The following is a 13305-nucleotide window of genomic DNA, read 5'->3' on the forward strand; positions in this document are numbered from 1 at the left end:
ACCTCCCTGCTCCATACCTCCACCCTCCCACTCCTCCATCTCTTCAATCACCTCCCTGTCGGTCTCCATTCCTCCACCCTCCCACTCCTCCATCTCTTCAATCACCTCCCTGCCAGTCTCCATTCCTCCACCCTCCCACTCCTCCATCTCTTCAATCACCTCCCTGCCGGTCTCCATACCTCCACCCTCCCACTCCTCCACCTCTTCAATCACCTCCCTGCCGGTCTCCATTCCTCCACCCTCCCACTCCTCCACCTCTTCAATCACCTCCCTGCCGGTCTCCATATCTCCACCCTCCCACTCCTCCATCTCCTCAATCCCCTCCCTGCCGATCTCCATTCCTCCACCCTCCCACTCCTCCACCTCTTCAATCACCTCCCTGCCGGTCTCCATACCTCCACCCTCCCACTCCTCCATCCCTTCAATCACCTCCCTGCCGGTCTCCATTCCTCCACCCTCCCACTCCTCCACCTCTTCAATCACCTCCCTGCCGGTCTCCATTCCTCCACCCTCCCACTCCTCCACCTCTTCAATCACCTCCCTGCCGGTCTCCATATCTCCACCCTCCCACTCCTCCACCTCTTCAATCACCTCCTTGCCGGTCTCCATACCTCCACCCTCCCACTCCTCCATCCCTTCAATCCCCTCCCTGCCGGTCTCCATACCTCCACCCTCCCACTCCTCCACCTCTTCAATCACCTCCCTACCCATCTTCATACCTCCACCCTCCCACTCCTCCACCTCTTCAATCCCCTCCCTGCCGGTCTCCATACCTCCACCCTCCCACTCCTCCATCTCTTCAATCATCTCCCTGTCGGTCTCCATACCTCCACCCTCCCACTCCTCCATCTCTTCAATCACCTCCCTGTCGGTCTCCATACCTCCACCCTCCCACTCCTCCATCTCTTCAATCATCTCCCTGCCAGTCTCCATACCTCCACCCTCCCACTCCTCCATCTCTTCAATCACCTCCCTGCCGGTCTCCATACCTCCACCCTCCCACTCCTCCACCTCTTCAATCACCTCCCTGCCGGTCTCCATACCTCCACCCTCCCACTCCTCCATCTCTTCAATCACCTCCCTGCCGGTCTCCATATCTCCACCCTCCCACTCCTCCATCTCTTCAATCATCTCCCTGCCGGTCTCCATACCTCCACCCTCCCACTCCTCCACCTCTTCAATCCCCTCCCTGCCGGTCTCCATACCTCCACCCTCCCACTCCTCCATCTCTTCAATCACCTCCCTGCCGGTCTCCATACCTCCACCCTCCCACTCCTCCATCTCTTCAATCACCTCCCTGCCAGTCTCCATACCTCCACCCTCCCACTCCTCCATCTCTTCAATCACCTCCCTGCCGGTCTCCATTCCTCCACCCTCCCACTCCTCCACCCCTTCAATCACCTCCCTGCCGGTCTCCATACCTCCACCCTCCCACTCCTCCATCTCTTCAATCACCGCACTGCCGGTCTCCATTCCTCCACCCTCCCACTCCTCCATCTCTTCAATCACCTCCCTGCCGGTCTCCATACCTCCACCCTCCCACTCCTCCATCTCTTCAATCACCTCCCTGCCAGTCTCCATTCCTCCACCCTCCCACTCCTCCACTTCTCGGTTCTCATTGACCGCCATTGTTTTCCTGTCCCTCAATACATTCCCTGTCAGTCCCTCCACGGTTTGCCCTCTCCTAGCTCTGCCAAACCCGACATCTCCATGTCCTGCACCCTTTGATCCTCCAGCACTGACGTTCTGTGCACTCCCTCATTCATTGGTTCTCCCTTCTGGGGCAGTGCCTCCAGCTCACCCGGCCTTACTCTCTTCAATTACACGGAGAGACTAGAGAAACTGGGGTTGTTCTCTTTAGAGCAAAGAAGGTTAAGGGGAGATTTGATTGAGGTGTTCTAAATTATGAAGGGTTTTGATAGAATAAAGAAGGAGAAACTGTTTCCAGTGGCAGAAGGGTCGGTAACCAGAGGACGCAGGTTTAAGGTAATTGGCAAAAGAACCAGGGGCGACATGAGGAAAATATTTTTTACAGAGTGAGTTGTTGTGATCTGGAATGCACTGCCTGAAAGGGCGGTGGAAACACATTCAATAGTAACTTTCAAAAGGGAATCGGATGTATACTTGAAAAAGAAAAAAATGCAGGGATATGGGGAAAGATCGGAGGAGTGGGACTAATTGGATAGCTCTTCCAAAGAGTCAGTACAGGCCACGATGGGTTGAATGGCCACCTTCTGTGCTGTACTATTCGATGATTCTTCAATCCTTACTGTTAAACCCTTCCACCTGGCGGCCTCACTCCTCCCATTTAAAGAAATGGCGCATGGAAACTCAATCTAATCCTGTGAAATTCCTCTATCCGATATTTTGACTGCTCATTAACCCGGTTATTTTGTTAAAAAGACTTAACGGCTGTTGTAAAACAGCGCCGGAGTTTTATTTGAAAGCGAAACATTCCTTGAGTGTGATCAACACCAGTAATTCCCAGACTATTGAGGATTAACAGCTGTTCAAATATCACAGACAATCGGAGTTACAGGAATGCTTTCAGGGGGCACGGAAATGAAAGGGAATTAACCCCACAGATGCTGTAGGCGGGGCTCGATTATTAGTCCGGTCCGGTGGAAACTAATATCCAGTCGCTAATTCACAGCCCTTCCTCCGGACAATTACATTTCAGGTCAGACTCCCTGAGGACGTGTTTAAAAAATGATCTGAATACAGGAACATGTTTTGAGAAAAGTTTTGTTCATTTTATGTCGGCTGCTGTTAAATTTAATTTTGATCTAACTTTTGATTAGAAATGTGTTTGAAGGAGATATCGATGGCCCTGATGCTGAGTCCCTTTGGTAAATTGAGGTGATAATTGTGATCTGGAATTAAGTTGTGATGTTGGGAGTCAGTTCCCGCTTCACTTCAATCGTTTTCCTCATTTGACCTGTTTACCAATTAGAGTGAACGGATATTTAATCGCATTGAGCAGCTCCTCTCTGAACTTACTCTGGGTCACTGTGTAAATGGCTGTGTTCGTGCAGGAACTCAGAAGCTGAAGCAGAATTCCCGCTTGTTCGAAAGTTGCGAAAGGGTTAAACAAAGATCGTCGGTTAAAGACACCTGAAATTCGATAATATAAAAAATATACGACCGTTGTCATCCAGAGCAGGATAAAACTGCCGGATATGGCAAAAAGTAAAACGATGGACCTTCTGCGGTTCTTCATCTCAGGGTCCTTGTCATTCTCACCATTGCTGAGGTCCCGGAGGCTCCTTCGGGCCCGACTGGCCACTAAAATGCGTCTGACGGTGAGAGCGTTAAACAATAAAATCAAACAGAATGGAAGCAACGGGGTTAACAGCTGTTCAATCCAAGAAAATGCGATCCATGTGGGTAGAATATAAAACTGTGATGATACAAGGCAACCCCACGGTATATTGTTAACAGTATGGTAATGAACATACACGAAGGGCCGGGGAATGTTCTTTAAACCGAACAGCGCGCTCAAAGTCACGATAATCACAAGTGAAGTTTTCTCGGTGCAATATTTTGTTTTCAGCTTCTGACAACTAATGGCTACAAAACGATCAAAGGTAAAAGCGACCGTTAACCAAACAGAATTGTCTGTGGCAGTAGGAGCCAGGAAGAGAATAAATCTGCAAACAGGAGTGTAGAGCAGGAAAGTGTCCCACCAATAAAGATGAGCAATCCGATATAAGATCACATTACAGACAATCACCAGGAGATCCGCCGTCGCCATGGCCACCAGGTAGCGAGTGATACATTTGGAGAGACCGCACTTTCCACGGGACAGGATCACAATCGCCAGCAAGTTCACTGAGAGAAAGAGAGAGACAGAAACAGTGAAATCACTAACCGGGCTGATCAATGAGCTCTCAGTTTAACCGATGTACATGGGCTATGATTGTGTTTATTTATTGGTTTTTCCCCTTGGCTTCTGCCTCCTGTTCCGAAGGGGCAGCTCATTCTGGGAGGTTCCTTTCGGGTGACGGTGGCCCCGGGATCCCTCACCCGACAGCTGAGTCCTCACTTGTGATCCTTGAGATTAAGTTTATTCAGTCGATTCCGACACTGGGAGGTCCGCGGGGCAGGACGTCACCAACTATGAAAGTGAAAGGCGACAAGACGAGTTAAATCAGGAAATACAGACAAGGTGACTCTGGATTTGGTTTAAATCGTAATGCGGGGGAGAAACCTAATGATTTGACCCACACAATACCAGAGACATTGATTTTAGAAAATACATTGAAAACACGAGCCTGGTATTGAGTTGCTGCCCGTCATCTTTCAGTAATTAATTAGATGAGGTTTCCAGTGGAGTATTGTGAATGCATCATGACACAATATGTCAAGGAATTTAATTCTGTAACGTGCTCCAGTTATAACCAGGTCCAGTCTTTATATCTCAGCACAAGGCGTGAACAAAACAAAGGACAGTCGGATCCTCGGAATAAGAGATTGATCCCAGTAGCCGCGCGGTATAAGAACAAATCACCGCCAACTCTCACTCATGGTCTCCAGCTAATCCCCCTCCCGAACCAGTGTCAAGACTGGTTTCCCCACTCTCCACAATAACACACATGGACTGAAGTATACAGTCATCGTCATTCAACTGGTCCAAACAATACTTTAAACATCAAATACATCAAAAGTCCTGTGAAGCCATTTTGCTGAAATATAATTATGATCTGAGAGGAACATTTGACGGGAACACAAGATTGTACCTTCGAGTGAGGAGGACAGTTTCTGTCACATGTTTTATTTATCTGATGCGTATTCCGTTTGTTCCCTGTCCTTCTATCCTGAAGACACTGACTCATGCCGGGATACACAGCCGCAATCTGCTCTCCGGAACCCCAGGCGATCGGTCCTCGGGAAACACGACAATCTCACCCGGTCCTTCCTCGCCCGATCTCCACAACAGGCGCGCTTTCCACCAGGAGGCAGTGGATTACACTCAGGACTGTGCGCCCTGCCTGTTTTACCCCTGCCTGGCCAGGGAGCACCAAGGACACATTTGGACCCCAGACTCGACAGTTCAGCACAGAGCGAGGGTGAGTTACTCGGTGCATTGACCAATGGGACAAGGATGGAAGTTTTAACTATCACAAAACGGTGAAGAATAACATTCTACATTTACCAGGCTCAGAGCACAAACAGCAACATAGTTAAACATTCTGTTACTTACACCGTACGTGCTGATAATGACTTACCAGGTACTCCAATTGCTGCCAGAACAGGATAATAAATGAATTGTATCTCCGTAAATCGCGACAAACGCATTTCTCTGCGAAGACGATTTCTTTCGGTGCTGTGAAGAGCTATGCGAACTGCAATAGTCAGGTAACGAAGTTAAAACAGCGGGATACTTATATTGCAAATAAACCCCGAATGGGACAATTAGATCGCATCCCGACTGACATCACATATTACTTACAGACTCCTGAACAAATAAGTTTTGGTCCCATCTGACCTTTGACTATCACACTCATTAAGGTGACAGAACATTACACATCGACCAGCTGAGTAACCTTTTGGAACAATGAATTGTACAATGACAGAGTCACAATTTCTAAGTTTAATAAATTACATGAAGATTGAAACCAACAGCACACAGTGTATGAAATATCGAAACCCAGTTCACCAATGTGACATTTCTACTTGAATCTTCTGTACTCCCATTCCCAGGCCGGTCCTGCTCTTCCCTCTATCGCCCCACGATGTAATTTAGCACAGTCCTTGTCACCTTGTTTCACTCATTCCCCCTCTTTCTGTCTCTCCCAATGCCCAGGCCTCTCTCCCTCACACACATTCCTTTTACTTGATTCCCAAATTTCTCTGTCTGTTAATCTACCTCTTTTATTCCCTCTTTCTCTGGAACTCCATTTTCTTCCTGATTTCCTCTCTTTCTGGCTAACGGTAGTTAACTCAAAATAATTTTTGAGACTGAGATTGATAGATTTTTGTTTGATGAAGATATCGAGGGATATGGATCAAAGGCGGGTAATTGGAGTTGAGGTACAGATCAGCCATGATCTGACTGAATGGCGGCACAGAATCGAGGGGCTGAATGACCCACTTCTGTTCTTATAAGATAATTTTTCACTTTATTATTGGCCGCAGCTCACACTCCAGGTTCAAACGAGTTGTTACTCACTCTTTTCTGCCAGCTGATGGAATTTACATTAAAGTCTGGCTGATCTCTGCACCTCAGTGAAAGACAGAGCCAAGCATAGTTCTGGGAGCCTTTGCGACTTGTCTGACCGTTGCAGGCAGACCACAGCTCTTAAAGGGACAGTGCACCAAAAATCCAGAACCACAAGCTGAAGGGAAGCAAGCAACAATGTCCCGAAAGGTCACTCAGCAGCTGGGCAGCAGCTCATGGCCTCGTGTTTGACGACAGTCCTTTTATCATTTACTCTAAAACCCGAGTCACACACAACATTCTAGAAACACTCAGCGAGTCGGGCCCCATCTGTGGAGAGAACAGACCAATTAACTGAGATCTCAATGAGACAAGGAACAAGACACGGCCCCCTGTGAGAAACAAAGAACTTGCATTCATATAGCACCTTTCACATCCTCCTTTAAGACACTCTGTAAAACCTGCCTATTTGACCGAGCTTTTGGTCACCTGTCCTAATATCTCCTCACGTGGCTCGGTGTCAAATTTTGTTTGAAAATCGCTCCTTTGAAGCGCCTTGGGACGTTTCACTACCTAAAAGGCTCGATATAAATGCAAGTTGTTGTTGATGTTATTCACGGTGAGATTGTGCGTTTCATTTCTTCCTCATTATTGTGGTTCTGACATCGAGGTGAAGAGTGACAGAGAGCAGATTTTAAAACCGTTGGAATATCAGTGAAATTAAATTGTGGCAAGTGAGAAACTCCGAGTCAGCTTTGCTCTGTATTTCCTGCATCCAATATTGCAGATAAATGAAAGTGAAGCTTTTGAAGGCAGAAAGTTTAATCGCCCCGTCAGAGGAATTGAACCCCTGTCTTTCCACGTGACAGGCGAAGACACTCATCACTACACTCACGGATAAGGCCATCCCTGATCACTTCCTTGTATCCCTCTGTACCCACATCCCCCTTCCCCCTCCAAAACCCACTTCCTTCTGTGTTCACCCATCAAAAAAACACTCCCTCCAAGTCACTTACAATCACAATTTCAAAGTCCCAACTGTCCAGCCTTTGGCCCTCCATTCACCACGACATTTCTCCAGCGACCGATCTGCTCAATCACACTCTCACCTCCACTTTTGATGCAGTTGTCCCCATTAAAACCATTGCTCTCTCTCACACTGTTCGACCACCCTGGTACAGCTCTCATCTCCTCTCCCTGAAGTCCAAGGGACAGGGTACGGCAGCATAGTAATTATTTTACTGGACTAGTAATCCAGTAGGCTTGGACTAATAATCGGGAGTCATGAGTTAAAATCTCCGCTACAGCAGCTGGGGAATTTAAAATCAGTTAATGAAATAAAATCGGGACTGAAAAGCCACTATCAGAAATGTAACCGTGAACGTACTGGAGTGTCATAAAAATCCCTCTGGTTCACTAATGCCCCCCTTAGAGAAGGAAACATGCCATCCTCAGACCAATAGCAATGTGATTGATTCTTAACGGTTCTCTGAAATGGCCTAACAAGCCATTCAGTTGCACAATCCCACTACGTAAAAGTCGTAATAAGAACAAAACAGTACGGGCCACCCGGCACTGGACAAGGGTCAGGAAAAATGAGCACAGTCGACCCTGCGAAGTTCACCTCATGAACAACCGGGGATCTTGTGCCAAAATTGGGAGAGCTGTCCCACAGACTGATCAAGCAACAGCCTGACATAGCCACACTCACAGAATCATACCTTTCAGCCAAAGTCCGAGACTCCTCGATCATTATCCCTGGGTATGCCCTGTCCCACTTGCAGGACAGACCCACCAGAGGTGGCGGCACAGTGGTATACAGTCAGGAGGGAGTGACAGTGAGAGTCCACAACATTGACTCCGGACCCTATGAAATCTCATGGTATCAGGTCAAAAATGGGAAGGAAACCTCCAGCTGATTCCCACTGACCGCCCTCCCTCAGCTGATGAATCGTTACTCCTCCCTGTTGAGCACCACTTGGAGGAAGCAGTGAGGGTAGCAAGGGCACAGAATGTACTCTGGGTGGGGAACTACACTGTCCATCACCAAGAGTGGCTCGGTAGCACCACTGCTGGCCCAGTCCTGAAGGACATAACTGCCATACTGGGCTTGTGGCAGGTGGTGAGAGAACCAACACGAGGGATAAACCGATTTGACTTCATCCACATCAATCTACCTGTCGCAGATGCATCTGTCCATGACAGCATTGGTAGGAGTGACCACCACTTTGTCCTTGTGGAGACAAAGTCCCGTCTTCACACTGTCCAACATATTGTGTGGTGGCCGTGCTCAATGGGATAGATTCAGAACAGATCTATGCAGCTCCAAACTGGGCATCCATATGGTGCTGTGGGCCATCAGCAGCAGTTGAATTGTATTCCTCCACAATCTGTAACCTCATGGCCCGAAATATCCCTCACTCTACCATTACCAACAAGCCAATGGATCAACCCTGGTTCAATGAGGGGTGTAGAAGAGCGTGTCAGGAGCATCACCAGGCGTACCTAAAATGAGGTGCCAACCTGATGAAGATACAGCACAGGACTACATGCAAGCCAAACAGCGGAAGTGGCATGCTATGGAGCAGAGCTAAGCAATCCCACAAACAACGGATCAAATCAAAGCTCTGCAGTCCTGCCACATCCAGTCCTGATTGGTGATGGACAACCATCCTCAATGTTGGCAGAGCCCAGCACGTAAGTACAAAAGACAAGGATGAAGTGTTTGCAACCATCTTCAGCTAGAAGTGCCAAGTGGATGCTCCTTCTCGGCCTCCGCCTGAGATCCCCACCATCACAGAAGCCAGTCTTCAGCCAATTCGATTCACTCCACTTGATATCAAGGAAAGGCTGAGTGCATTGGATACAGCAAAGGCAAAGGGCCCCGACAAAATCCTGGCTGTAGTGCTGAAGACTTGTGTTCCAGAACTAGCCGCGCCTCTAGCCAAGCTACAACAGTGAGATCTACCCAACAATGTGGAAAATTGCCCAGGTATGTCCTGTTCACAAAAAGCAGGACAAATCCAATTCATCCAATAACCGCCCCATCAGTCTACTCTCAATCATCAGCAAAGTGATGGAAGGTGTCGTCGACAGTGTTATCAAGCGGCATTTACTCACCAATAACCTTCTCACCGATGCTCACTTTTGGTTCCTCCAGGACCACTCGGTTCCAGACTTCATTATAGACTTGGTCCAAACATGGACAAAAGAGCTGAGTGCCAGAGTTGAGGTGAGAGTGATTGCCCTTGACATCAAGGCAGCATTTGACCGAGTGTGGCATCAAGGAGCCCGAATAAAATTGAAGTAAATGTGAATCAGAGACAAAACTCTCCAGTGGCTGGCGTCATAGCTAGCACAGAGGAAGATGATAGTAGTTGTTGGAGGCCAATCATCTCAGCCCCGGGACATCGCTGCAGGAGTTCCTCAGGGCAGTGTCCGAGGCCCAACCATCTTCAGCTGCTTCATCAATGACCTTCACTCCATCATAAGGTCAGAAGTGGGGATTTTCACTATTGATTGCACAGTGTTCAGTTTCATTCACAACCCCTCAAATAATGAAGTAGTCCGTGCCCGCATGCAGCAAGACCTGGACAACATCCAACAAACATTCGCGCCAGACAAGTGCCAGGCAATGATCATCTCCAAGTAGAGAGAGTCCAACCACCTCCCCTTGACATTTAATGGCATTACGGTTGCCGAATCGCCCACCATCAACATCCTGGGTGTCACCATTCACCAGACACTTAAATGGTCAAGCCACATTAATACTGTGGCTATAGGAGCAGGTCAGAAGTCGGGTATTCTGCGGCGAGTGACTCACCTCCTGACTCCCCAAAGCCTTTCCACCATCTACAACGCACATGTCAGGAGTGTGATGGAATACTCGCCACTTGCCTGGATGAGTGTAGCTCCAACAACACTCAAGAAGCTCGACACCATCCAGGACAAAACAGCCCGCTTGATTGGCACCTCATCCACTTTAAACATTAACTCTCTTCACCACCGGCGTACCGTGGCTGCAGTGTGTACCATCTACAGGATGCACTGCAGCAACTCGCCAAAGCTTCTTCGAAAGGACCGCCCAAAACCACGACCTCTACCACCAGAAGGAAAAGGGCAGCAGGTGCATGGGAACAACATCACCTGCACATTCCCCTTCAATTCATCCACCATCCTGACTTGGAAATACATCGCTGTTCCTTCATCGTCGCTGGGTCAAAATCCTGGAACTCCCCATCTACCAGCACTGTGGGTGAACTTTCACCACACAGAATGCAGTGGTTCAAGAAGGAGGCTCACCATCACCTTCTCAAGGGCAATTAGGGATGAGCAATACCTGCTGGCCTTGCCAACGATGCCCACATCCCATGAAAGAATGAAAAAAAATCGTCCAAATTCCCACTGGTCTGTCTCTCCCTATGTTTGAGTCACTCTATGTTTATATGTATGCGTGTGTGTCTGTTTCTTTGTGTAGGTGTGTCTTTCTGTGTATTTTTGTGTCTGTCAATGCATGTGTGTGTCTGTGTGTGTCTCACATTTTCGATGTTTTCCTGAATGGATTTGTTTCTCCTTCTTTCTCTCTCTCACTCTCTCCCGCGCTTCCCACATAATTTTACTCTGGACATAATCGAACAAAGAGATGAAAAAGTGGTCGGGAAGTCTTTTTTCAACAGTGGCCCGTGGAAAATTAAACAAACAATAGTTCAAAAAGAGTCACTAAAACATGAAGCATCTGTGGTGAATGTACCTTCCAGCCTGCATCAATTCCTCGTTAGTATAGTGGGGACTATCCTTGTCTGTCCCGTGGTAGACTGGGGTTCCAATCCCCAATGTAGGAGGTTGTTACTGCTTTAAAAGCTTCACTTTCATTAATCTGCAATATTGGATGTTGAAAATACAATGAAAAACTGACTCGGCCTTTCCCACTTCCACAATTTGATTTCACAGTGATTTTAAATATCTGCTCTCTGCCTCACTCTTCGGCTCGATGTCAGAACCACAATGATCGGCAAGAAACAAAACACAGAATCGCGCTGTCACTAGCGCTAAATAGAGAGAGACATACGGAAAGAAAAAGATGGCGATACAGGGAAAGAGACAGGTCTCGGAACAGGCGCAGACATGAAAGATCTCACATACAGCAATAAAAAGGATGCATGTTTCAGTGAATCTATTTTAACTACTTCTTTGATGATAATTTGTTTAACTTTCCACATGCCACTGTTGAAAGAAGACTTACTTTCTATCTCTTTGTTCATCAAGGTCCAGAGAAAAATCATGTGGGGAACAGGGAGAAAGTGACAGAGAGAAAGAAAGAGAGACACTCAGAAACGCATATAACAAGTGAGACAGACATAGTCATAGTCACACATACACAAACACACACATTCCTAGCGACATAAACACTCACACACAGACATATACACACAAACATACACACACCAATAACCTGAAAGTAACACAGGACTACTTGACAAACAGTGGAAGCAGCATGCTGTGGACAGAACTAAGCGATCCCACAAACAACGGATCAGATCAAAGCTCTGCAGTCCTGCCACACCCATTTGTGAATGATGGTGGATAATTGAACAACTAATGGGAAGAGGCTCTGTGAACATCCCCTTCCTCAATGATGGTAAAGCCCAGCACGTGAGTGCAAAGTGTTAGCAACCGTCTTCAGCCAGAAGTGCCGAGTGGATGATCCATCTCGGCCTCCTCCCGAAATCTCCACCATCACAGAAGCCAGTCGAACATCGAGGTGAAGAGTGAAGCTGAGAGCAGATTTTAAAATCGCTGGAATATCAGTGAAATTAAATTGAGGAAGGTGGGAAACTCCGAGTCAGTTCTACACTGTACATTCCGCATCCAATATTGTCGATAAATGAGAGAAAAGCTTTTGAAGGCTGCAAAAGTTTAATCTCCCCGTCGGGGAATGGAACCCCGGTCGCCTGCGTGACAGGCGGGGATACTCACCACTATACTAACGAGGAACTTCGGCATTGACCGTGCACTCATCCCAGATGGTGTTAGACATGCTTCATGGATCAGTGCATTTCTTTTAACTATTTATTTGATGACAGTTTGTTTCGTTTTCCACGGGCCACTGTTGAAAGAACCTTTTACATTTCCATCTCTTTGTTAGACAACGACAACTGACTCTGTCTTTCTTTCTCTCTTATCATGGTGAGTTGCCCCGCCTTAGTCCGGGGTTTAATTCCCCGACGGGGAGGAAGCATTTATAAGACGCCAACTTTAATTTTATGTCTTCGCTGAGCTTCTTCCTGAGAAAAAACTACATAGAAAAATATCAGGTGATTGTCACTTTCAGAATATTATTGTACGGAGACTATTTGTGGACTGGATGCAGAACAATTGCAATTTTTACTAACTGGTGGTTAAGGTGATAGATTAGAAATTCATTCATTTCCCCCGCGCAGGTTCAAATCTGACAGACTTCAGATCCCATCATTTATCAACCCGTTTCATCTCTGCGTTTCAAAATTCAACAAGTTTCTTGTAGAATTAATAATTCTGAAGTGAAATAAAATTCCACGGCATTGAGTACCTCGAGTTTTATGCTCATTTTAATTGATCTGTAAGATTTCACGAAATCTACGACAGAAATAGAACAAAAATCAGCCAATTTATCCATATTCTGACTCTCAGTATTTCTGAGTCACTCCATATGTATGTGTGTCTGTTTCTGTGTGTCTGTGTCTGTCTGTGTATGTGCCTCATATTTTCTATGTTTTCCTGAGAAGATCTCTGTCTCTTTCTCTGTCTCACTCTCTCCCGCACTCCCCACATCATGATCCAACATGAGATGGGAAAGGTTAGAATATGTGGATTCTAGGGTCTCTGTTGTGCAGTGAGGGACTGCTGTTCAGCAAGGGCCCTTGAGTATACCTTTTAATTGAAGTGAAATTGGTGGGATTCATTTAATTTGAATTAATTAGTTAAAGGGTAAGTCATGTCAGGACAGCCCAGCCTCGTGTTATGCTCTTCCTGCTCTATGTGGGAAATCAGGGACCCTTCCGGTGTCCCTGACGACCATGTGTGCGGGAAATGTATCCAGCTGCAGATACTGACAAACCGCATTGCGGCACTGGAGCTGCGGATGGATTCATTATGGAGCATTCGCG

The 13305-nt window shown here is 47.1% G+C and overlaps 1 protein-coding gene and 2 long non-coding RNA genes across 3 annotated transcripts in view; 2 read left to right on the top strand and 1 right to left on the bottom strand.

Annotated features, from left to right (window-relative positions):
* Window positions 1–13305, top strand: part of LOC137302350 (uncharacterized) — a 413555-nt gene that overhangs the window by 28182 nt on the left and 372068 nt on the right. The gene's annotated exons all lie outside the window — the stretch shown is intronic.
* Window positions 1–13305, top strand: part of LOC137302033 (uncharacterized) — a 53381-nt gene that overhangs the window by 24058 nt on the left and 16018 nt on the right. The gene's annotated exons all lie outside the window — the stretch shown is intronic.
* LOC137301948 (probable G-protein coupled receptor 139) lies at window positions 2930–7913 on the bottom strand. The gene is made up of 3 exons (XM_067971668.1): window positions 7882–7913; window positions 5229–5345; window positions 2930–3875 (listed from the first exon to the last, which is right to left on the bottom strand). Exons 1-3 carry the CDS (start codon window positions 7911–7913, stop codon window positions 2930–2932), a joined length of 1095 nt encoding a protein of 364 aa, XP_067827769.1.

Source organism: Heptranchias perlo, chromosome 35, assembly GCF_035084215.1.
Source record: "Heptranchias perlo isolate sHepPer1 chromosome 35, sHepPer1.hap1, whole genome shotgun sequence".
Taxonomy (NCBI): domain Eukaryota; kingdom Metazoa; phylum Chordata; class Chondrichthyes; order Hexanchiformes; family Hexanchidae; genus Heptranchias; species Heptranchias perlo.